The sequence below is a fragment of the Sminthopsis crassicaudata genome, chromosome 3, assembly GCF_048593235.1.
Source record: "Sminthopsis crassicaudata isolate SCR6 chromosome 3, ASM4859323v1, whole genome shotgun sequence".
NCBI classification, from domain to species: domain Eukaryota; kingdom Metazoa; phylum Chordata; class Mammalia; order Dasyuromorphia; family Dasyuridae; genus Sminthopsis; species Sminthopsis crassicaudata.
Window position 1 is genome coordinate 505,288,183 of NC_133619.1, and position 27,737 is coordinate 505,315,919.

Consider the following 27,737-nt stretch of genomic DNA (forward strand, 5'->3'; position numbering starts at 1 on the left):
CATTTTTCTGAATTGGCTCAGCCTTAAGTGACTCAAAAGTAATGCCACGTGTTTAAATTAGCTGCCTAAACAAAGGGTACAAGACTAGCCTACTGTCGCCAAAATCATCCTCAATTACCTTTACAATATTTTTATCACTTAGAATGACATAGTACAGACATATTTATATCCTTTAATGCCCTCTCCTCTTGGATGGAGAACTTCAAATAAGGTTATTTTTCAGCATAAAAAAATCATTTCAAACCTTTCAAATCTCTGCCAATATATCCCAGCTGAAATAATTATGGGGAGTGGTTCACTAAAAATACTTTTCTAACACTGCTGTTTACAAAACACATAAGAAAAATAAATATAATTTATTCCAATATAAATGGATAAATGTGCTTGAAGATAATATTTATTACTAAAATGATTATTCTGAATTTTCTTTATAGTTTTCATCTAAAGTATAATCTCTTGTTAGCTTATACAATGTGTTTGTCACTGTGTTCTAATATTTACAAAATCTGAGCATCTTCTATGATGCCTTTCATTTCAGAAAATGCTTTCTTCCTTGACAGGTTGTAAGGACCAGAATAAATTAAGGAGATCTCAATTCAAACCAAGAAATACATATTGTTAGCTCTAAATATACAATCTTAAGCTTTTCAATAGATTTGCTAATCATTTTTCTTGGATGCTAGATCAAATTCTTTGGTTCACATTAATATGTGAAGATATTTATTTTCATATTTGTGTTTTCTTATGCCTCACACAAAGAACACAAGAGTCAGGTAGTCCATCATAAGTTGGTAATAAACTATCTGCTATATGCTATCTGCAAGGAATATGTTGAGAGAAATAAGTCATTATTTTTTGCCAGTGAATTATAAAACTGGTTGTACTTATGTGGTCTTTGTGAAAATGTGCTTATCAGAAGAAAATCATAGAAACATAGACATTTAATATCCATGTAAACATAAATTAGTCTCTGTCATAGATGAAATTCTCATTGATATGATGGAGATAATATAATTTATGTTATCATTTAGGGGTAAGGGTAGAGTCAAGATAGCATAATAAAGATGGCACTCAGCTGAATTTTCCCAATATTTTCCACCAAACAATGTTAAATTTAAGCTTCAAATCAAATTATGGAAATGCAGAGCAAATAAAAAATCATAGTGAAACATTCTTACAAGCAAAGACAGTTAACTTAGGTCAGGAAGAAAGTTCCATTTCAGACAGACAGTGGCTGATACAGAGCTCATGTGGATGAAATTCCAGTAGGGAAGCTAATTGGTGGTGAGAGAAGCAGCAAAAGGACTCAGGAGCTCTCAAAATGGAGATAAGTCGATCAGGAAACTGCTCAGAAAAATATTACAGGGGACCCCTATGCTAATATTTGACACAGGATAAGAAATTGTTTGACAAATCTGTGTCTATAAGCCATTTTTTTAATTCCTCCTTTTTATTTTTTTATTTTTAAAACTTTTTTTTTATTTTCAAAAATATAGCCTTGTGTTTCAAATATTCCCCTTTCCCCTCACCCATTCCACTAGATTTCAAGCAATCCAACATATGTTATACATGTTAAAATATATGTTAAATCCAATATGTGAAAATGTATTTACACAATTCTCTCGCTGCACAAGAAAAATCAGATCAAAAAGGAAAGTAAATGAGTAAGAAAACAAAATACATGTGAATAACATCAACAAGAGTGAGAATGTTATGTTGTGATCCACATTCAGTTCCCACAGTCCTCTGTCTGGGGGTAGATGGCTTCTTCATCACAAGTTCCTTGGAACTGGTATCAATCATCTCATTGTTGGAATGAGCCACAACCATAAGAATTGAACATTATATAATAGTGATTGCCATGTACAATGATCTTCACTTCACTCAGCATCAGTTGATGTAAGTCTCTCCAAGCCTCTCTGTATTCCTCCTGCTGGTCATTTCTTACAGAACAATAATATTCCATAACGTTCATATACCATAATTCATTCAGACATTCTCCAACTGATGGCCATCCACTCAGTTTCCACTTTCTTGCCACTACAAAAAAAGGGCTGTCACAAAGATTCTTGCACATGTGGGTCCCTTTTCCTCCTTTAAGATCTCTTTGGGATTTAAACCCATTAGAAACACTGCTGGATCAATGACTATGCATAGTTTGATAGCCCATTGGCCACAGTTCCAAATTGCTCTCGAGAATGACTAGATATGTTCACAGTTCCACAGTTGCTCTAGTTTTCTCACATCTCCTCCAACATTTGTCATTATCTTTTCCTGTAATATTAGCCAATCTGAGAGGTGTGTAGTGTATTTCTGAATTGTCTTAATTTGCATTACTCTAATCAATAGTGATTTAGAACACCTTTTTATATGACTAGAAATGGTCTCAAGTTCTTTATCTGAAAATTGTCAGTTCATATTCTATGACTATCAATAGGAAATATTTTTAATTCTTATAAAATTGAGTCAGGTCTATATATTTTAGAAATGAGGCCTTTATTTGAACCCTGAAATGTAAAAGTTTTCCCAATTTATTGCTTCTCTTCTAATCTTGTCTGCATTTGTTTTGTTTGTACAAAAACATTTAAAATTAACATAATCAAAATTATCTACTTGGTGTTCAATTATGAGTTCCAGCTTTTCTTTGGACACAAATTCTTTCCTTCTCCACAGATCTGAGAGATAAAACTATCCTATGTTATTCAAATTTGCTTATAATATCACTCTTTATTTCTAAAGCATTTTGATCTTGCTGATGATGCTTATGATTTATGTGGATTTATTTTGTCTATACTCACTTCTAGATCATGTTCAAGGTTAAAAAGGAGCACGTTATTTCTAAAGCAAGATGTAGCTCTCATGAGTATCACTTTGGGTTGCAAGGGATCAGAGACCCAGAGGAGTAGCCTCAAATGCAATCCAGAAAGGATCACAGACTCTCCTCAGGGAAGAAAGAGTGCACAGACCAGAACAGCACTAACCCCATCTCCTCTGAGATACCATTTAAAACTTTCAATCCCCAAAACTAGCTTTGTAAATAGCATGAAAATATAACTGAAGCTTGAGAGTAATCCTTCTTCTCCATATTTGCCATTTTGGGACTATTGACAAATACTAACATTAGGGTTCAAAATCAAGAAATAGAATGGACAAATGAGAAAATGAAAAAAAATTTGATGATAAAAATCTACTATGATTACAAGTAAGATCAAAACACAAATTTAAAAGATAATAAAGGCAATAGTTACAAAGCCTCTAAAAATGTGAATTGGAAACAAGCCCAAAGAAGACTTACTGAAAGAGTACTTTTTTTTTCTTCTTTTTTTTCTTTTTATTTTAAAATGTATTTAAAACTCAGATACAAAAAAAAAAGAAAAAAAAAAAGAAATTAAAAAAGAAAGATAAAAAAGAATCATCATCATGTATCCAGCAGAACATCAGGGAAGATACAAAATATATCACTATTAATTTCCATTTTCAGAAAGCATATATAATAGAAGACATTATATTCATGATTATTAATATTGTCTCTGTTTTCTTATAGGTTTTATTTTGTTCTCAGCCGTGCACTTTTTACTTTATTCTTTTTTTTCCCTTTTAGCTTTCCCACTTCCCCCAAAAAGGCTACAGTTAAATATAGATCTGTTTGTATGTGTGTATACACATATATACACAGACATACACACATATGCCTATACACATACATAAACAGATATCTAAAACAATACTAGCATGGCTGACATATAATGGAGATATCTCTCTTGATTGAATATTTAAGTCTGATTTTGTTTAAGATCAATGATTACTACACATACTTTTTTCCCCAATAACTTCTATTCTTGATCATTATATTTGTATTTGTGTACATCTCTTATATCTTATCCCTGATAATTCTCTTACTTCAATTCTACTTCTCAATTTCCTTGCTTACTTAACTTCCCCACACACATAGATCCCTCCCTTGTCTTCATCACCCATTCTTTGTTTTGATTTCCACCTTAACCCTTATTTCATTATACATTTTGGAGAATGTATATCCTAAATTATATATGTGTGTGTGTGTGTGTGTGTGTGTGTGTGTGTGTGTGTGTGTGTGTTGTTTTGCCTTCAGATCTAAGTCCTCCTTCCCCCTCCCTTCCCTCTGGATCTATAATAACCATTTTTACCTTAACCCTGTACCAATCTTTCTTTTGAGGTAGCCTATTACACTGATGTAAGTCTTAAACATATGGTATACATTTCCATGTAAAAATATAAACAATTTGTTCCTGTTAATTTCTTGAAATTGATTTTTGATATCTGCCAGATAGGAGAGGGGGTGGGGGGAAGAAGGGGAAACTGTCCAACAAAAGGTTGTGCAAAGATCAATGTTAGAAAAATTACCCATGTGTATGATTTCTAAATAAAAAGCTTTAATAAAAAGAAATTGATCTTTGATAATGGCTGTTATATGTTAAATTTTCTATTGAATTCAGGTTTAGCTGAAAGAAAGTGATGAAAAAAAGATAGTCCCTTGAATATCATTTTTTCTCATTGAATATTACAGATAATTTTGCTGGATGTGATATTTTTGGACACAAGCCTAGATTTTTTTTGGTTGTTATAAAGATTCCAGGACCTATGATCTTTTATTGTAGCTGCTGATAAGTACCGTACAATTCTAATTATAACTCCAGTATAACTGAATTTTTTTCTTGTTTTTTGAAAAATGTTTTCTTTGATCTGGGGGTTTTGAAATTGGGCAATAATATTCCCCTGTGTTTTCCACAAAGGATCTTTTTAAGGTAGTAATTAGCAGATTATTTTTTTTCTATTTCTACATTCTCATCATGTTCTCACTCCAGGGTAATTATTTTTTGCATTATTTCTTGTGTCAAGGTTCTATTTTTGGTTACAACTTTCCCAGGCAATACATTTATTCTTATTTCTTTTCTTTTCTTTCTTTCTTTGCTTTTTTCTTTCTTTTTAAATTATTTATTAATTTATTTTTTTGCTGAGACAATTGGGGTTAAGTGACTTGCCCAGGATCACACAACTAAGAAGTGTTAAATGTCTGAGGCCAAATTTGAACTCAACTCCTCCTGACTTCAGGGCTGGTGCTGTTTCTACTGTACCAACTAGTTGCCCCTATAATTTATCTTCTTGATTTGTTGTCCAGATCTGTTTCTTTTTCTTATAAAACATTTCACATTCTGTTCCATTTTTTCATTCTTTATATTCTGTTTTATTTCTTGGTTTCTTGTAGCTTCACTGGCCTCCCCTTGCCCAATTCTATTTTCAAAGTCATTTTCATATTTGAGACATTGTATATCTTTTTCTATTTGCTTAGTTGCTCAACTTTTTCCCCTTATAATTTTCTTACTTTTCTTGGGAGTTTTTTCAGTTTTTTTTTTTTTTTTTTTTTTTTTTTTTTTTAGTTCTTCCTCAATATCTCTTATTTGGCTTTTAATTGTTTTTTTAAGTTCTTCAATAAATTCTCTCTGGGCAGGGAGTCAACTATTACTCTTTGGAGTAGAAGTTTTTTTGTTTTTTTTTTGTTTGTTTGTTTGTTTGTTTTTACTTCACTGTCATCTTCTGAAGATGAATCCTGGTCTTCTCTGTTCCAATATTCTTGTGTCTTCTATACAAAGTCATAATTTGGCTCTGTAAGTCTCTTTTATATATTAATTAAATTTATATATTAATTTATATATTAAGTATCCCAGCTGTTTTTTTTTTCCCTGTTAAAGAATGCTCTGAAATTTTAAGTAATCCTTATGAGGCATGGTTTCAAGTCTACCCATGCCTGTATTTATAATATTTTGGTTATATTTCCTTTCTAAAACATGTCACCTAGCAACAAAATGTAATACATTGAATGAAAGTAAACTAGAAAACGATTATTAGATGCTGAAGGAGTCATGATAAGGAATGGAAAATTGCTTCTAGAAAATCTATACATCCCACCCTGATCTCCAAAATGCTCATAGTACTACCACCTGTTTGCTCCACTCTATTGCATGGGTCCAAAGTTGCTTCTCCATTGGGATCTACTGGCTGTCAAAAAATAGTCAAAAGGTATATCCCCACCATAGAAGTGAGGTAAATGGATCCCATCTTCCAACTTTTTGGCTGTGGACGTTTACCACATGGTAATCCTATGGTGAGAGTGATGAGATACAGGAATCAAACTAGAATTTGCATAGAGTAATCAACAACAAAAGCTTCCTCTCTGTGAGCTTTTACTGCCAACCTTCAGGTTTATGCCTCTTTAGTAAATTTAAGACTCTTTATATCTACAGTCATAAAAACCTGTTTTTCCACTAGGCTCTTCAGAAACATAAGTTACTGTAACATGTTAGAAAGGTTGTATTTATAAGGAAATGAAGTGACTTTCAACCTTGGCTCTGCCAGGAACTATCTATGACCAAGCCATTATAAGATGTTCAAGGTTACACATAACTCTAAATCTATTGTCCAACATCTCTTTGTTTCACTTTTTCTATATTTTAGTGCTCATGAAAACCGAGTTTTCTCCAAAAGATGCCAAATCTATAGATATTTTCTGTACTTCTTATTTATAGTGCATACTATTTAATCCCAGAAAGAGGATTCTCACTAATACTTTCATAAATACCTTTTGTCCCCTACTATCCTTCAACAGCCACAACTCTTTCAATAGGTTAACCATATCTTGCCTATATTATTTATATAATAAACTAATTTTATTTAGTTTCCTTATTTAAAAAATAAACATTTAACTTATAAATTTTAACTTTAAGATTGCAGTATATATTTATGATGAATCATATCCCTAAAGTAAAGATACAATCAAAATTTCACTTAATGATGATCAGGAAATAAGCTTCTTTATAATGTAAATAAATGTTCTTTTTGAAAGACAAATTTCTCCATAATGAGAATACATTTCTAATACTAAGGAAGCATAATATGACAGCACATATAAACCAAAATGTGTGACCTTGAAATGATTTCTATGTCTTTAGTTCACTGAGTTAATTAGAATGTTTGGCCTAAAAGCATAAAGCCTCACCCCAAATTCTTTGAATAGTAACAACAGAAAAGCTAAATGGATCATTAACTTCATTTTGAATAACTTACCAAGAACACAGTATTTGAAGGCATTAAAGATGCAAGATTACATTAAAAATGCAACATTTAATTAATGGCATTTAAGTGGTATAGTGGACTCAGAATCAGAAAATCCTGAGTTCAAATCTCATCTCATGCATGTTTTTAGCTGTGTGACCTTGGGTGAGTCATGTTCTGCTAATCTCATTTATAAAATAAGTGCAATAAGGCACCAACTTCATAGGGTTTTTATAAAGATCAAAGTTGATAATATTTTTGTGGAAAGATTTGCAAAGCTTAAAGTGTTATATAAATTTTCACAATATTTTAAAATCAATTTATAAAGTAAACCAAGAACAAAAGGACTTTTTAATTATGATACAATCACGGGGCACAGCTCCAGAAATGGACCACTTTTGCTCACAATTATGGGATTCATCCTATGGCATAACTAATGCTAATTTAAAGCACCTCCCTACCATCACATAAAAATGTAGATTAAATTATCTTCTTTGCAGGTTTCCTTGCATTATAAATTAGAAATTTCTTCAGAAGTCATTTACTCAGATATATTGTTTGCAGGGAGCCAGTTTCAAGATCACTGCCCTAAAAGAACTCTTCTTACATTTCAGTCATAGTTTGCAGGACACCAATTCCCTAATGATCAATGACTTTAGCTGCCTAAGACCAGAAAGTTACTAATTGATGAGAAGAACATAGAAAACAAAAGATGCAAAGTTACTTTCTTTTCCCACTAAAACTTTGCAGAGACTGGATTTAAGTTGGAAGCATACTCTAAATAACTATGAATATGGTTGGTAGAGTGGAAGGTATGGAAGCTGTATGGACAACCATACCAACGATCACACCCTAACATTGTGTATGTCAAGGGTGCCTGAAAAAATAATGGATAAGAAGGAACACAAGATGGTATTTGCATCTACTGGAGATAAGACCAGTATCTAAACTAAGTAGTGTACATCCTAGATGACAGGCAAACCAGAGAGTATTATTAAAAGCAGCTGCCAAAGGGACTGAGCTAGCAAAGACCCAAAATGGGGACAAACTTGTGTGGACAGATAACCAGCTTATTACCAAAGGTATGAACACATAGATTAACAACTGGAAAAAAATGGTGGAAAAACAAGTAAAAATAAAGATGTGCTATATAAAGACCAATTCACCACATTGGATAATATGACTCAGGACATGATTATTGATTGGAAATATGTACCTGATGGTTCAAAAATTGAAGTCAATACTGAAGCTCAAAGATTGCCAAAAGAAGCAATAAGAAAGAAGTGAGAAGACCAGATCTATACCTGCAGATCTTGAAATTTAATTTAAATTTTCACTGTTTATGCCTACAATATAATTCCAAATACATTTCTTTATCTTTCTCTCACCTCTTCCCCCCACTGCCATTTTGGAACTGTCTTCCATGGCTGTTTTTGGTAATTTTCTTCATATGCTTTCTTGATTTTTCCATGTGCTATTTTAATTTTCTCTAATAATAAAAATAAGAAAGAATTGTATACCCTAAGCAACTTCAAAAATTGTTTTCAAGTCTCCTTATTTACTTAGAAGGTAAACTCCAAAATGTTGCCTCCACTTCCACCCCACAAGTGTGAATTTGACCATAAGCTATCTTTGCTCTAGTTGTTCTCTCCAGTGCCAAACATGGTCCTTGGAATTTAGTAGGCATGGGAGTTCAATAAAGCCTCTTTTAATTTAAAAAAAAAAAAAAGGAATAGAAAAGAAAAGATGTTCAAAATCAAGCCATCAAAACTTCTTAAGGACCAATGTTTAATAACAAACTTAAAATCTATTGTGATAAAGTTTTCCAGATCAGCTATAAGTTTTGGCCTTCAGAAATAGAGGTGCTGTGTCATATAGAGACACTCCAAGTTCAGTTTTAAAAATAAAACATAGTACACTTAGAACAATAAGAGCAAAGGAATAGTCTACTTATTTTATCACTCAAAGCCAGGCCTCATCAGTCAGAGCCTCAGATGGGCATAAGTAATTTGCACCCAAAAAGAGAATTGGAACAGCTCTTATTACAGACTCTGTGGTCTGGCAAAAATAAAGCAGAATGAGCACTCACAGGAGAATAAAGTCTAAGCATCATATCATTGCATAAGTGGAACAAAGTTTGAATGACAAGCTTAAAAGGAGAAGCTCCTTATCTTTGAATCTATTACTGAGGAAAATCCCCTGCTATTCGCAATCTCCATACATTAAGTTGCAGGAGCAAGAAATTTTCAGGAATATATGGTTAGAAAGCCAGGTCAGTTAACCAACTAGCTTTAAACTTTGCTGCTAAAAATCAATATACTAGAAGATCCTTTCTCAAAGAACCTCAATAGACTAGATTCCAGTAACTTCTGTAAATTCTGGGTCTGGAATACAAAATGAAGTCTTCATTCTGCTGTATCTATTGAATATTCCTAGTAATAATAATAATTAGCAATTGTGTGGTGCTTTAAGTCTTGCAAAATGCTTTCCAAATATCTCATATTGTCCTTACAACAATCCTATTATTTGCAAGTAGGAAAACTAGAGCAGACAAAGGTAAAGTAAGTTGTTCAAGACCACACGTCTAACCTGTATCAAGGTCAGATTTTAGATATTGTTTATCTGATTTCAGGGACAGGACTTTATTTTCCTACCTAGCTTTATCTCAATCTCTTTGCTCTGCAATAATTTCAGTACCAGACTCATTGTCTTCTTTCCATCCCCAAGTCTAACCTTCTTTGGATATCCTAATTCTTCAATCTTTTAACTTCCTATTATCCTCTGTATTTTATCAACCTGAACCAGACAAAAATCATAATTATGAATTACAGCATTCCTCCTGATCTCTTCTAAACTCAGAACAACTTAAATTTGGATAGATGCTGGAATTTCACCTGAGGAGAAGGGCAGAGTATGTTCATGGTATCACATTCTTTTTTTTTTCCCTTAATATTTCTGGATATTCAGGTGAAGATCAATTTTTTGGTTTTTATCAGTGGTCATATTAGATTGTTGTTATATATTGAAATTCCAATTCACTAATAATATGTTTGTTTTTTCCTCCAAACAACCTGCTATTGAAGGACATGGTTTGGTAGACAAGCATGCAATCTGGCAACTGAAGAACTTTGTTTTAAATTCCTACTTTATTATCTTCTATCTTTCATAAACAAAAAAAAAATTGAGCTTTCTAGGGCTTAGTTTCTTCTATTTAAAATGAGATAGTTGAATTAGATAACCACTATGCACCTTCACAGTACTGAAGTAATGTTTTATTTGTTTTAAACTTAAATACAAAATATGAAAATAAAAAGCATTCCCATGTGCACAGCAGAACATAAGAAATGATTCCAAATATAAAACAATGAATTTCCACTTCAAGAAAGTGTATATAATAATACACATTATGTTCAGAGCCTTTCATTTTTTCTTTAATTTCCTTGTAGGCTTATTTTATTTTTTTTTTTTTATCCCCTTCTCCATCCCTTCATCCCTTCCTCCAAGAAGGCAACAAGGAGCCAAACTTCTGTCCTGGAATTTTTCTTTGGATCTTCTCTGGTGGTGCAGAAGACCACTGTTTTGCTCTAACTCTTGTTTATTTTTATTGCTCTATATTTATCCTGAGGTGCAATTTTGTTTTGCTTATGGGATAAATCTGGAGAGTTTTGAATTTTCTGATTCTACCATTTTATCAAAATTCATTTTTTTAAACTCAATTGCAATATGTACTCTATGGACAAAATTTCCCTACAATGCTTAAAGTGAACTGGCATAAATAATCCATGTGCTTTCCTATCATTTAGTTTGGTGCCTATTTAACTTTTTTTTTTACAATATAGTGAAACATTAGGCTGGGTTGGAAGATACCCCATATCAAATATATAAGGAGCAGCTCATTAACAAAATACTAAAGATCTTTCCACTAATTTCATGGCAGTGGTTGCATTTCGACAGAATCCAAATTATTTGCCACTTTGTGCACAATGTCCCCATGTGAAGAGTTTCTAAAAACATCTTACCCACACACACACACACAAAGCACACTGCAGATGTTGGTATTATATAGGTTTAATGAGTCTAATCATTTTAATGTCACTATAGTATACATTACGTATACCAGCTGAACAGAAAAAGTTTTTCTTGTGCATCTCTTGATTTTTCAGTCCATCAGAAGTGAATGTATTTTCTAAAATGAAAGTCTTTGTCTGAAGAATATTTTACTCCTAAATCTTAGGTTTCATCAGAATTGCTTCCTCTCCTTGTCCTTGCCATTCATTTCTGTCTTTTCCTAAACCTCAAGATATTTTAGAGAGCAGTTTTCATACAATGCACAATAATGAACCTGAGGTTGGTTAACAATTTGCCCCACAAGAAATTAAGGAAAAGAAGTTCTGATATGGGGGGAGGGGGTAGGAAGAGAAGAAGATATAGTTATGTTTATATGGAATAAGTTAACTTGTTGAGACAAATGGTAACTTCAAAATCATTTAGGTAGCTCTCAAGAGAAAACAATAAACATATATATATATATATATATATATATATATATATATATATATATATATATATATATATATATATATGTCATTAAAATGTAAACCATAATACATCTAACATTTAACTAATGCAAAATCGTGAAAATAATCAATAACACTATGATGCAATTTATTCAGTCATTTAAGTAATGTTTGACTCTACCCTCATTTGGGGCTTTCTTCACAAAGGTAGTAGAGTTTGCCATTGCTTTTCCCAATTCACTTTACCAATGAGGAAACTGAAGCACAGAGGGTTAAATAACTTGCCCAGGGTCACATAGTACATATCTGAGGTTACATTTGAATTTACATCTCCCTGATTCAAAGCCCAGATCTCTATACACTGTGCCACTGTGCCACTTTCACATCCATTGTGCAATGATAGATATTCTAATGAATGACCCATTTAAGGAGCTTTTAATTTGCTCTAAATATCATGGAAAGCAATTCGAAACTATGCAAAAAAGTCGCTAAAATATTTAAAACTTAAGTATTCCATCACTAGATATATATGCTCTAAGAAGGTCAATGACGGTTTCTATAAAGTCCAAAATATCTATAACAGCACTTTCTGTAACCATTAATAACTGGAAACAAAGGAGATGCTCATCATTTGGGAAGAGTAAAAACAAACAAACAAACAAACAAAAAAAAAAAAAAATTGATGTATGTGAATGTAATGATTTAGTACAATATTAGAAATTATGGGTATGATGAATAAAAAGAAGTATAGGAAAACATATAATTTGATATAAAATAAAGAACAAGGAAAATAGGATCCATAATGATTACAGCAAAGCAAACGTTAAGAATAACAACCAAACAAACAATCAAGCTGCTATAAAATTATAAGGACCAAATTTGTTCCAAAAGAACAAATATGATAAGTCATCTGTATTTCCCCCATTCTTCTTTACATACATGAAAAACTGTAGGTGTAGAACACTGAAAATTATATGGAGCTTTTCTGTTGTGTCAGTTAGTTTTGATGAACTCTTCCTTTCCTCGTTACATGATCTGTAAAAAGTGTTGGCTTTCTGAGATGGTGAAGGGACAGGAGATACTTTGGAAAAGGCCTCAAATATTGCCTCAAATTCTTACTTGCTATTGAGTCCTGGCAAATCATTAATGTCTGTCTTCCTCAGCTTCTTCACTTGTAAATCAGGACTAAAAATAGTCCATGCATTACCGAGTGCATATTGAATTATAAAACATGTAAACTATTCTGAAAATCTTAACAGATTATATAAATTATAGCTATTATAATAATAAAAATGTAAAAGTAAACTTGGGATCCAATTTTAGAATAAACATACTATATAAGGTTATAAATTAAAAGAGGAAAATGTGTTAGGTGTCTATTTTCCTAGTTATTTGAATTAAAAGAAGTATTATTCTGCCAGAGAATATTGTGCTAAAGATTCAATAAATATATAATGCATCTGAAAAAGATAGAATGATAGAAAGAAACTATAAATACCCTATGACCAGAAGCAGGGCATCAGGGAGCATATATAACCTTTGAAGATTTTAAGACCAGAGAAATATATCAAAATCACAGGGAGAAAAAGCTGTTTGAACACAAGTGACTATTTGAATCCATCTTTACCTTGAAAGGAGACACAAGAAGCCAAAATCAGATGAGACACTGTTAAAATAATCTTCAAAGACTATGAAATGTCTAGAGACTTGATTGGGAATTATGTATAGAAAAATATTACTACTTCAAATTCATTACCCTTTTTAATGAAGCTTTGGAAACAATGTAGTCAGGAAAGTCCTTTTTAGTCACAATGGTGAATAACTATAGCAGTTGTTAACATCACTTTGTCACTCTGTCTCTCTGTTTCTTTCATGTAGCAAACCCTATATGACTGATCTATTGTATGTGTAGGAGGGACAGTGTGTATGTGTATGTGTGTATGTATATGTGTATGATTGTTTTATGAGTTGTAAAAATCAGGAAAAAGTGCAGAATTTTAAAAGGAAGTGAGATATCACTGAAATTTCCAAGTCCTTCCGTAGCACATAATAGGCACTTAATGTTTATTGACTGAGAGAATGACTAATTCCAAAATTAAGATGGTAGCATCTAAACATCATGTAAATTTTATAAATGTTATTGATCCCGATCAACATTCTGGAAATTCACAATGATGAAATGATGGCAGCTCTGTCTTGGTATGAATATGATATATTGACAGCAGCACTTTCTCAGTTTTTTGCTTGTTTTTGTGGTGATTTTTTTCTATGTATAGGCAACTTACAACAAATAATAACTTACTAGTAGTCTAAGAACAGACTGCATACAGAAAACTGTTTTTTTTCCCTCTCTCTTTATTGCTAGTTAACCCAACTTAAATCATGCATGACTAGAGGGTATATTACATAGTACTTTCACTCCAATTTTTAAGGGGAAGGGGAATCCTATAGTAAGTTATCTTTAAGATTAGTAAAAGAAAGCTGGTGAAGTACAAAGTATGGGGTTTATAATAGAATACATTTCTAGTTTAATAACCTAGTACATAACATAGAAATAATACAATAGGGAAGACTCAATTAATCTAATATTTATAAGATATCTACTATGAGAGACATAGTCATTCTAGATAGAGTGATAGAAAGAGTCAGAAAATATTGAATTTTAATCATTCATTTTACAGTTTCTAACAGAGCAATCATGGGCAAAAAAGTCAAATTATCTGAATTACCTTCATTACCTGAATTAGTCTTCTCTGTAGAGTATTGAATATTTCCATATACAGAAAGAATCTGGTCCAGGTATTACTTGAGAACCTGCTCTTTTGTAATCCAAAACATGGCTCAGAACCTTTAACAATGAATAAAAAACATATTCAAAATGAATTTAGGATAATGTTGATGGAGAATGCCTATGACAGGAACAAGGCATTAAAACTATGCTCTTTATGACTCTTTTGTTAAATCATTGGTATGATACTTTTTGCTATTTACAATTCTGTTTTGACAAATATCTTGGTATTAATAAGTATCACAACTATGCTATTTACAATTCTCTTTTGATAAATATATTGGTAATGATAGTTAAGGTGGAACTAAAATGTCAATGTATGGTTTATGCATTAACCCTGAAATGTATATGGCGTCACCTGGAGGTGGCTAGTGTTAATGTAACACTAGCTCTGGGTCTCAGATTAATAAATGAAGATTGCAAAGCATATCTTCTGCCTGGCCTTGGATATTCATTGCAGATTCACACTCTTGGTATTTACTAGAGCTGGCGCTGACACTTCTCATCTATAAAATGAGAACAATTACTATCATAACTATCACAACCTATCATTTTATAGTATTTTTTAAAGAATCAAATTAATTTGTGATGGAAAAATGTCCTCTCATCTTTAAGTAACCCAGTAGACATACAACATTCACTGTATAATGAACATTACTGGATGATGAAATCATAGTTAATCATATCTAAAGAACTTATTATCCTGAAAGATAGTGACATAGTAAATTTCTATTTCCTGATGAAACAGAAGGGCACTGGGCCTCTCATGCTCTTGAGAACAAAAGGGCAATAACTAAGTTAATGAAAAACTGTTATTATTAGTAAGAAAAATGCATAATTTCTATAAATCACATCAGATAAAACTTTACAACAACCTTTTGAGGTAATTTTATGGTAAGGCATATATATTAGCTTTCTATAGGGGAAAAATAAAAGTTCAAGGAGAAAACACTTAGTAAGTGGTAGAATTAGTGATGGAAGGAGAAGAAAGAAAGAGGAGGAGGAAGAGGAGGAGAACAAGAACAAGAAGAACAAGAAGGAGGAGGAGGAAGAGTAAAGGGAAAAGGAGGAGGAGAAGGAAAAGGAAGATGAGGAGATGGACGAGGAGGAGGAGGAGAAGGAGAAGGAGATAGAGTTGCCTATCCCTAAGCCTGGACTTAGGAAAAGGTGGGTCAAATTAAGACTCAGACATTCATTATCTGTGTGACCCTGGACAAATCACGCAACTTTGCTTTCTGCCTTGATTTTCTTGTTTGTAAAATAGGAATAGTAATGGCACCTGCATGCCAAGGTGTTTGAAAGGATCAAATGTGATATTTTTTGAAAATTAGCACATAGAGCTTAGCACATAGTAGCTACTACAAAAACACTTGTTCCAGTCTTCTTTCCTTCTATTTTCTGGGACGTACATGCCATGGGTTGATTAAAAAAAAAAAATAGTTTTTAAAGTTGATGAAATTATTGTATAATTGCCTTAAAGGCTTAAAACAAGGATGAGCTCAAGCAGGAAATAGGTTTGTTTAATTAAGAAACAACTATTTACAGGAAATCCTATTGTCAGTATTGGTAATTCCTCTGAAAGTAAATTTTTATTCAATAGTTCATGTAAATATTGTTATCTCCTCAGTAGAATATATACTTCTTGAGGTCAGGAGACTCTAACTTTGCATTACCACTGTAAAGCATAGTTGACTATAAAAAGGTGACTTTGAATTTAGAGAACAAAATTGAATTAAAACGTGAATATAAAGGGTCCTTAAGAAATGATTATTGAATTAATTAATTAGCATATTAGAACCAGAAAATTGTAGACAGTGATGATTTCAAACCCAGAAGGTGGGTTTAATGAGGTTATGTATAAAGAACATCTTTTGTCAATGTATTCCTTCTAATTTTAATTCAAGATATTGGGCTAACTATCCCCGTGGGTTCACAACTGACGGCGATCATGAGCGCCCTTCTCTTAGACTTGTCCGAGGCGTTCACGTCGGCCCCGTTCTCGAGGAAGAAGTCCACCATGTCGTGGTTGTTTTCCGTGATTGCCAGTAGGAGAGGGGTGTAGCCTTCCTTGTTCTTGGCTTCGATGTTGGTTTTGTGTTTGAGCAGCTTGGCGGCTATGTCTTTGTTCAGGCCGGAGGCGGCGTAGTGCAGCGCCGTGTTGTTATTGGCGTCCACCAGATGGGCGTCGGAGCCGTGTTCCAGCAGGATCGTGGCGTACTCCTCCAGCTGGCACTCCACCGCCTTGATCAGGGGCGTGCGGCTGTCGCCGTCGCACAGGTTCAGCTTGCACTTTCTCTCCACCAGGAGAGACACTACGTCCGGGTAGCCGTTGGCGCAGGCCAGGTGGAGGGGCGTGCGCTTCACCTTGTCCACATCATTCAGGTCTTGCTTCCTGAGCAGCAGCAGGTACTGCACCTTCGCCACATCCCGGACCGAGGTGGCTTTGTGGAGCTTCCCGAGGTCCTTGTCCCGGAGGAGGTAGCCCGCGTTGCGGCCGGACGCCCGGACGCCGCAGTCCCTCCGCGGGCTAGCCAAGGAGCTGGAGGGACTCTGCCTTTTCTTCTGGGCGAAGCTGAAAATCTTCTTCATTCCGGGGGCGGCTTGGGGGGGGGGGAGGCAGAGCTCGGGAGGGAGCCTCGGGGCCTCCACTCCAGTCAGAGGGGAAGCTCAGTAACAGAGCTTAGAGAACCGGAGCCGCAACATTTACACCAACCAATTGTACGCCAGCAACGTGTGTCACCCCGGAAGGGAAAACTGCCCAGCACATGGCAGATCCGCTGGTCGTGCGCGTGGGCCCAACAATTAAGTTGCGCATGGGTGAGTGCGCAGGCGCTGCATCAGTTATCTCTCAGAGGGAGGTCGGAGCAGAAGGATGAGCTCTGGGCCGCTGCTGGTGTTCTTTCCGGTCTCGGGCTCAAACGTGGCTCCTAGGCCAAGGTGGGGACCGGCAAAATACTCGACAAGTCTCGGTTTCTTCTTCTGTAAAAATGAAGGCCTGTACTAGATAATTTCCCCTATCTTTTGCAATTTTAAAAAAGGCAATTGGGGTTAAGGGACTTTCCCAGGGTCACACAGCTACGAAGTGTTACGTATTTGAAGTCGGATTTGAACTCAGGTCCACCTGTATCTACTGTATCCATTGCTGTATCCACTGCGTCCCCTAGCGGCCAGAGCATTTTGCAATCTTTAATAATTTTGGGAAGCCAAGGCACGCAGACTGTGCACAAGGACCTCGCGCGGGGCCTGATGGGCCTCCCCTGAGACAGATGCCGCCTACGCTCCTCTTCTGAGTCTCCCCTCCCCTTTATTGCCGACAGGAATGGCAGAAAAGGAGTTTTATGGGACAGAGAGCCTGGCAGGGGGAGGGGAGAGTTCGCCCCAACCAGGAAGACCCGGATTCAAGTCCAGCCTCTGCATAACTTAAACTGCCACACTGATCCATTTTATTAACGGTGGTAATGAGGGCGAAAAGCAGACAGCCCAGTATGCAAATGACCAACTGAACCTTACTTCCTCTGGAGAAGAATTCCTTTCTTATACTAACTTCCGAGGACCTGCAGTCTCTGGAGAAACCCCTTTGTTATACAAACTTGTCCTTAGTCTCCCCAAGCAGACAAGTCCTGTTCTATAAAATAAAGATCACAAGCTATGCGCGCCGGGTTGTGTGGTTTCTCTCTCCGGAAGCAGACCTGGGTGCTCTCTTCCTTTGGGGTCACAGCTCTGAGTGGGCGGATTCTTTCCCTGTGGATCCGCCCCGAGCACTTTGGAGAGAGGAGAGAGAGCCACAGGCCCCTCTCTGCCATGACCGCACCCTTCAGTGGCAAGGAAAGGGTAACGGCGGTTCCTTAGGAAAAGATAATATCGCTTTTAGTGGAAAAAATTTAAACATTCTAAGGGAGTAGTAAAAAAGGAATGCTTTCGGAAGAGCAGTAGATTGGGAGAGCATCAGTGTATATGTTATATAAAAGTTCTTTGAGTGAGATCCATCATTGTTGCTTAGGTTTTGTTATTATATGAGTAGAACCCAGAAGTTAGCAAGAAAAGGTTTTTTTTTTTAAACATTTAATAAGAAGAAAGACAAGTTCCCTGGTGGAGCTCACAGCCAGGAGGAAGAAGCGTTAAAACAAAGATATCAGGAAGTGAGAGTACACCGGTCAGGTGGGCTGATCCTCAAAGATCAGCTGGCTAACCCTCAAAGGGATTCGTCACTCTTGTGACTGAGACTAAAACAACTAAAAGGCTGCACTTGCATTAGGTGCGTCCTTAGGTAAAGGAGCACGTTGCTACTGGAGACAAAGTTTTTTTTTATTAACCAAACCCTTCCCATATACCACCCGGTCTCCTTCCAATCCATCCTGATGGGTCAATATAACAGTAGTGCCTTTTCTGCCTTCTTCATGCCCACCTAGATATGTCCCCCTCCCTTTGTCATGCATCCCATGTTCAAAGGGGGCAGAAACTCCTTCTATGACATATGCTGGTTAATAGACAATTAGTATGCACCAGCCCTGAAGTCAGGAGGACCGAGTTCAAATGTGTTCTCACACACTTAACACTTCCTGGCTGTGTGACCCTGGGCAAGTCACTTAACCCCAGCCTCAGGAAAAAAAAAAAAACCATACAGACACATATATGTATGTATACAATTAGTTTATTAAGTATGTTATTCCCCATTTGTCTTTGCCAGGTCATTGATCCCGACTAGTTTAAGTCAGATTGGGGTCTGTGGTAGACTATAGTTAAAGAAGATATATGGACTCATTTCTGATTGGTTGGATTTACCTTTTATGCAACTTTGTTAATTATTATAATTCTCTGTGGAAAACAGAGTATTTTGTTACCCCATCCTTTGGTCCATCTATCATAAGGGTGAGCTATAACAATGAGAAAGATGCCATGAGGCAGGAGTTCCCCATAGTGCCAAGCTCACAACCAGAAGGAAGAAACCATTAAAAAAGGGAAGGTGCTATGAGATGGGAGCTCCTCTAGTCCCGAAAAGGAGTTAGTCTGCAAATCTTTTATATATAACTTGCTTTTCCTTAACTTGCAAATATACAATAAGGTTATCACATAACTTTCTTTTTTATTTTCCCCTTTTCCTTCTTCCCTTTCGTTCCACCTAGAGATGGCTATCATTAGACACAAACACATACATATGTATATTTATATTCATATATAAATATATCTGTATGTATGTAAAACCATACTATGCATACTTCTCTCGATAAGTTTTGCCTAGATAGAGCATTAAATGCTTACAATATGACAGACACTATGCAAAGTGATGAAAATACAAATAAAATCAAACAAGGAAGTCTGTCTCAAGTTGCTAGCATTCTAATAGGGGAAGACTACTTTTAAAATAGGAGCTGAAGGGCCAAGGAAGGTACATGAGTAGTAGATGACATGGCTGGAAATATCAGAGAAATGTTGTGATATTTGATAGTCAAAGCTGGCTTATCAAAGCACAGGGTGTCTTTCAGGTGGAGTCCAGTTTAGGGATAGGGAGAAAGTAAAAATGATTTCTCTAGTGGAGTCCAATACCTTTGACTAAAGGTATTTTGAAAGTATCAAATTTTTCCATTTTGCAGAAGACACAAATTGGAAAGGGATAGCTAAGAAGATGAATTATAAAAATTAAGGATTTCAAACAATCATGACAGGCTGAAGCAAAGGGACAAATTGAATGAGGTAAAATCTACTAATGTAAAATTTTATATTTTATTTATTTAAATATTTTAAATTTTATTTTTAAAAATCAACTATATAATTACCAGAATGGAGAGTTAAGACAAGAGAATGGTTCATGTTTTTAAAATGCAATGGGCTGCATTAGAAAGTAGTGAGCTTTCCCATAACTGGATATCTAGGAGATATCTAGGAGAAGGTTGATTGACCACTTGTCAGTGATACTGATGGGAATCTGACAAGGGAAACTGAGGCTGGAGACCCCAAAAAATAACTTTCCACATTATGGTGACCTAGAAACCAGCCCAACCCCACCTCTGTTAAGTACCACTAATTTACCTTTCTATAGAGTTCAACTGACACCAACCCAAGTTTTCTATCGAGCTGAATTAAAGCTAAGTACCCCTACTTAACTTTCAATAGAACTGAATTCACGTTAAGTACCTCCACTTAAGCTCTATACAATTTGAACTATCACTAATCAAACTTTCTAAAGCCTTACTGAAGCCTATTCAAACCCAAAACCTCTGTATTGTCTCAAATGATGTATAAGAGGGTGGGAAGAATGGGCTGGTGGGCAGAATGGACAGAACTCCATTCAGAATTCCATCAAAGAGTTCTGCTCCATTTGAGATCTCTTGATGATTTATAATAAACTTTTACTTGTACTTTTACTTAAAAAAAAAAAAAAAAAAAAAAAAAAGTATTGGGCTACTGTAAACACTGGGGTCTCAAATGGTAAGAAAGATGTCATTGAGGCACATGTTCAAGATTCGATGCTTCTTTTTGCTTGAAAAATATTTATATAAAGTTACAAATCTTCTCCTTCATCTTCATGTAGCTGAAATTCCAGTCCCTTATTCCACTACTAAAACTGCCTTAACTTTGGACTATATTCATCAATATCATAGTATTGATATTTGTTTAATAGTCTTATGGTATTTTTTGTTCTTTTTCTTCAATCATTCACATATATCCAACTCTTTGTTACCCTGTGAACTACATTGCCCTAGGGTTTTCTTGGCTAAGATACTGGAGTTTTATTTTGCCATTTTTTTGTTCTGTAAATTAAGAAAAACAAAGGTTAAGAGACTTCCCCAGGTCACATAGCTATTAAGTATCTAAAGCCAGATTTAAACTCAGATCTTCCTGATGATATGTGTATATATATACACACACATATACACATTTGTGTGTTTATTTATAAATATATATGTGGATGTAGTATATGCCTTTTCATTCATCAATACAATTATCCTAAAATAATTCCTATATAGAGTGAAGCTCTGTTAGGATATTTTTTTTAATCTTGGCATCAAGCATAATTAAGTGTAATTAGTAAAGTACATGCATGCAAAAAGTGTATTAAATTCCTGGTGGTGTTGATGATCATTCTAGTCATACATTCATTCATGTGCAAAGCTTTCTATGTGGCTCTGAAGGAGATAAAAGTGGGATCTTTTTGTGTTTCTCCCTCTTTACTGAGCTGGTTCAGTATTAATATGAGAGCATATTTGCATTATCAATTAAAAATTATTTTTCTAAAGAAGATATGAATTCTAACAAATAGTATTCATTGTACTTGTGTTGATGTGATTGGCTCAGAGCAATGAGGGAGTAAGAAAATGTATGTCCTTTCCTCACTGAGCAGGTACAAAGTAGTCAAAAGTGCCAGGAACTCTCAGGCTTCCCTGATGGATTACAATGGATATATCGCTCCAAAAATTTGGTTCATTTGAACCATTTTGAGATTGCCTCAATATCTATACATATTAAATATTTTTTCTGATATAACTGAATAAATATATATTTTGTTAATTATCGAATGACAAAGGTTTCATTTTGTTTCAGTATCAAATATAATCTACCAAGAGATGGGCTTGAATCAGATAACTTACAAAACAGTAATGTATACAAAAATAATTGTTCTTTAATGCAATTATTTTTGTATACATTACTGTTTTGTACTGTTTTGTTTTCCCTGCCCTCATGCCACTTACAGTTTATATTGAGATATGACACAAAAGTCTAGAAAACAAATACACATAGATGTTTGTGAATATTATAGATAGATGTATGCAAATACTTAAATTTATATGAGTATGTGTAGATTTACATAAATGTGGGGAGAGGGACAAAGAGACAGAGAAAGAATGAGAGAAAGAGAAAATAGTTAATAGATAGATATAATGTACTATGAAAAAAAGTGGCAGGGTACAGAAATTAGATCATTATCTACTGAAATGAGAGGGTCAAATTAAAAAAAAAAAAAATCTTCCTTATATAAGCCAAATGCCTGGAGCTGAAAATAGGGATAAATAATTTGAGAGCTAGACTAGAGGTTATCTTGTATAACACAAAAGGAATCCCTATTATGACATACCCAGATAATTGTCATTCAGCCTCTGCCTCAAGACCTCTAAGACTAGGAAACCCACTGCCTATTTACAGAGTGCATTCCAATTTTGAGTAGCTCTATTTTTCTGGCATTTTTAGAGTAGGTCAAATTTCAACTCTCCAAATTCCACATACTGTTATTTGTTCTATGGGGACAAAGAGAACAAATTTAATCCTTCTTCCAGATCATAACCCTTCAAATTTTTGAAAGCAGTTTTCATGTTAAGTCTGAATATTCTTTTCTTTTAATTATGCCCAAGTTCTTCATTTGTTATTCACAGGTCATGGACTTAAAACCATCTTGTATGTTCTCATCTATATACCTTCCAAATTATCAATGTCTTTCTTGAAATTCTTGTACCTCTGGACCAGTCCCTTACCCAATAAGAGCAGTAACAACTATTTAGGACAATGACTGTGGCATTTGTTCTTGCCCAAATTAAGGAGAGTTCATCTTCTGTATAAATATTCCTTACTTCACCCAACTTGTGACTCTGCTGATACATTTTTTTCTTTATTTTAGCTTATGTGTCATATATCAATCAACAGAAATGTTCTGTATTTGTTCTGTATTTAGTATAGTTATTCTTGAATGACTGGACATCTAGCTGTTTGAAAATAAGGCCCTGGAATGAGGATGCATCTCAAATTGTGGGGAAGGATTGAGATCCACTTCATTGGAGGGAATCATGGTCCTTTTAACAAAGTGCTATTGATTCAGAGCTCTACCTCAGAGTTTTGTTGTTGTTGTTGTTGTTGTTGTTTGTTTTGTTTTTAATATTGTAGGTAGAATAATTTTAATCTCCATAAACCAAAGTGCAATGGAACTGAATACAACATTCCACATGAAGTTTGATGGGGACAAAAAATAATTAAATTCTCTTCTCCCTGTTCCTGGAATCTGCATCTTTCAATTAAGCCTCAACTCACATTAACTTTTTGTGTTGTTGCATCACACTGCTTACTATAATTGATCTTTCATCCCACTAAAATGTGGGTATCTTTTCTCAGGAGAAACAAAAAACTTGTTAACAATGCTTCACCCATATTATACTTTTAAAATTGTTGTTGTTGTTTAATATAAGTACAAGACTGTATTTATCCCAATTAAATTACACCTTATTAGATTCAACAGTGCCCTAGCTTTTCAAAATTGTTCCATATCTTGATTTCATTATCTAATGGGCTAGCTATCCTTTATAGCTTTGTGTTATCAGCACATTTGACTAACATAGTATCTATATCTTTTTCCTAGTCATTGATTAAAATGTTAAACAGCATAGATTCCTAAGGCAATCCTCTGGAATTTCTCTTTCATGTTGATATGGATCCATTAATAACTACTTATTCAATTCAGCCATCCTTCCAATTATAAATCCTTCTGATTGCATTTCCATCTAATCTATATCTCTTCATCTTCTGCACAATAATATTACATGAAATTTTATAAAAAGTTTTGCCAAAATTTAGATAAACTACATCTATTGCATCTCTATAACTTCCAAATATTATGTATGTGCTTATTAATTTCATCTAGAATAAAATTAAAGTGAATTATATATCTATCTACCTAAATATGTATTTTTCTCTACAACTTCCATGTTATGATTTGTTATTACATATTTTTTGTGTGTGTGTGTGTCATCTGAGAACAAAAAGTACAAAATTTAACCATCTTAATATTTTTTGTCACTACTGGCTTAGTAATCCAGCTCCAAAAAGGGGATTTGGGTGGGAGGCAGGCCCTGAGATAAGTTTGGCATAACCTGTTCTTGGCTAAGCCATAATATTTTTGTTCTTTCCTGTTTCTTTTCTGGATATTCATCAACCATCTAATTATCCATTCTACCATTTTCTTAAGAATATAAGTGAACTCATTGGCATTTAGTTTATCATATACACATCATTTGTGCTATTTGGTGAATGATAATGGCATTGATGATGGTGATGCTGCTGATGATAAAGATGCACAACATGGAACCTATTATTCACATTGCTAAATATAATCACATTGCTATATAATTTTGTATGTGTTAAGTGGAGACTAAAAGAACAGATGCCGGAAATCAGCTATGTTTAAAAAGTTATAAAGTTAATGTCATCATAACTTCTTAAACTATACAAGTTCACAGCCTCCCCCACTTCTGTACTGGGCACCTGTGCCTTAGAATAATAATAACTTGTAGACATCCACAGCATCACCAATGAATGTACATTAAAGTTTTCCTATTCCTTTCCCACAAAAATACCTCTTTTCAATAAACAGTATTACCTCCAGGCTGAGGCAGATGCCTCTTGGAGGTAGATCTCTAACTCAGCACCAGTGGACAATGAGTATTCATCTCCCCATTTTCATTGTGCATTTTATGTAGTAAATTCCATTGGATGAGCATATGTAGATTATTTACAATATGCTCCACAGATATTATTTTATTCTCTCTGCCACCAAATATACCCAAATTCTGAAGTTTTCTGCATGGCACTACCATTCTTTTAATCACCCAAATATATAACTTTAGTGCTCTCATTCTCTCTCATCTTATTATCCAATTAGTTTCCAAATGTTATAATTTCTGCATATACAACATCTCTTGATTTTATCTCATTTTCCCTCATATACCTTATTTTTATAACCTCAGTACCTCTCTTGAAAGTGCAGGTATGATTATGGTCCATCTATTTAGTAAAAGACAGAGTCATGCTATTGACTTTAGTATAAAATATTATTTTATCTTCACCTAATCCCTTTTTAATTTTTGGTTTTATGCAAATTGAATAATGTATATAATTATTTCAGTAGCAAATGGATATAATTTAATACTGAGTAAATATATATATATACACACACACACATACACATACACAAAAACACATATGGGAGCACATAATCAAATGTAAAAGCAAAATTAATATCACTATTTTTTTAAAATGCATTAAAATTTAATATTTACACAAGATTTAGCAATAACTTATTTTATGCACTTTGTTTCATATTTTATATCATATGGGTAACTAAAAAAGTAAACTAACATATAAAGAAATACTGAATAGAGAAGATAGATACTTGTGTATGTAAGAAGCATATGGTAGGTCATACCTGCAACTTTAAGATTCTGAATAAAAGAAGCAATAGGTTCTGTTGCGTTTCTATGTAATTAGTGTTAAATACATTTTAATCGCATGTAGCTACATGGATTTGAACAGTAACTAGTGTCATTGTACTTGAACTGTCTAATTACACATTGGTTCTCTCAGCAGCACCAAATGTATAATTATGAAGTTCACCACAATCTCAGGACTAAACAACTGTGTGGTACTTGTAGCTAGGAAACGATTGCAGGGGTGTTATTCTGTCCAAGCTTCCTATCTTATAGTCTTCAGTATCTACTTAACTTTTTTATATGATATAATTAGGCTTTGGTCTGGGTCACAAGCTATACCAAGTCTAATATATTAAAATCATTTCTAATTTATAGAATGTTGGAGAGCTTTGTGCCAAGCTTATTTAAACAATCTCCTTCAAACAAATAATATGCTAGCCCATATGGTGTCATGATTATATGTTGGTAACCATTAAAACAGAGAGGTTCTAAAAATATGGTGACTCCCCACCCCTAAAAGAACATTTGTAATGATGGTTATGTAAATTTTATGGATCAATGCAATCAAATGGTGCTCTCTTACTAAAGTAGATGTTTGCATGGGTTGTCAGCATGAATGGAAGTTAAACAAATGTGACTTTTGTTTGCTTTCTCAATAAAAGTGTTCATTTATTTGTTTTCCAAAGGAAAGTCAGGCTTTATTTTTAAGAAACAATTTTTATAAATTAGGTTGTAATATTTGATTGTACATGTAAAATTTAATATTAATATTTTAAAAATCAATTCACTAATAGTAGATAGGACAGAATTGGCTTGGCCATGTATTATGATTGGCATTTGACTTACCAGGAGTCTTGGTAATGGGGTCAGAGGGTACTGGGGTCAGAATCTTATATAGTAACAAAGAAAACTTACTCTACCCAGAAACTCCAGAGCAAGTAAAACTGAAGAAGTTCAGGTAAATATGATCCTTAGAATATCTAATATATTCCTTCCTTTCATAATGTCTTACATGTTTTATTTAATAAGAAATCACTTTCATCTTCCCTTTTGCAAATTATTCTAATTCCCCATTGCCTTTACTAAGAGATAAATTTGTAGTCCTTTATTATCATTACCCCCTCCCCTCCACCATCTACTTTGCTCTTGAACCCATGTAAGGGATCTTTTTTTGTTTGTTTGTTTTTTCATTGTTTGATTTCAGATACTGGAAACTTTGCTCTAACATTCCAAAAGTGGAATGGGCTTCCTCAAGGGGTACTGGGTTTCTCTAACACCCCACCCCACCCCAGAAGTTTTCAAGCAAAAACTCTAGAATCACTTGTCAGATAAGTTATAACAGACATTCGTTTCATAAATGAATTGGACAAAATGTCCATTGCGATTCTTCCAAACAAATTAGATAATTCTGTGACTCTTTGAGTAAACCTTCCACCCTTAAACTTTCAATAATGAAACTATCCAGTAATCACTTTTTTGGGGGATTAAAGCACTTTTAATGGGTCAAAAAACCCACCCAACTCCCTCAATAGAGGGTCTTCAGTTTTCTGATCAAGATCAACACAAATTGAGAATATGATATAGCTCTTAAACAAAAACAAAATAATACAAATATAAAACAAAACTATAACCTTAAACTAAATCAGTCTGGCATTCAAAAACCTTCAGTCCAAGCTAACCTTCCAGAATTACTGTATTATTTTCCTTCACTTCAACCAAATTGGCCTGATGTTTATGCCTCCGTGTCTTATTTTACCATTTTCTGTGCCATGTCTTTGTTCTGGATTTAACAAATATCTGAAATTGTCATTTCCCCAAATCTCTTCCTTTTATCAGTCACAGTGGCCAAAGAATATATCTATACAACAGGTCACTGTCTTACAAATTAGATTCTGGTATCTCCTTCTTGGGACTCTTTATAGTCCAGTGCCAACTGTTTTGTTTGACATTAAAAATTCTTTACAACTTGACTGTAAATTATGTGGACAGGCTTATTCTATATTTTTCTGCAATTTGTAAATATCATTCCCTTCAAACTTTCCTTCAATATTTTCCTTACACTCTCTTGTCTTTGTGCTTTTGTACTAGCTATTCTCCATACTTAAAATATACTTCCTAATCTTTTGCTTAGAATTTAAGTTCCTTGAAAGCTCATGT

General features: G+C 34.2%; 1 protein-coding gene across 1 annotated transcript; it reads right to left on the minus strand.

Annotated features, from left to right (window-relative positions):
- Window positions 1-16,272: 16,272 nt before the first annotated feature.
- LOC141559762 (uncharacterized) lies at window positions 16,273-17,131 on the minus strand. The gene has a single exon (XM_074297471.1). The coding sequence runs from the start codon at window positions 16,981-16,983 to the stop codon at window positions 16,294-16,296; it is 690 nt and encodes a 229-aa protein (XP_074153572.1). The 5' UTR covers window positions 16,984-17,131; the 3' UTR covers window positions 16,273-16,293.
- Between the last annotated feature and the right edge of the window lie 10,606 nt (window positions 17,132-27,737).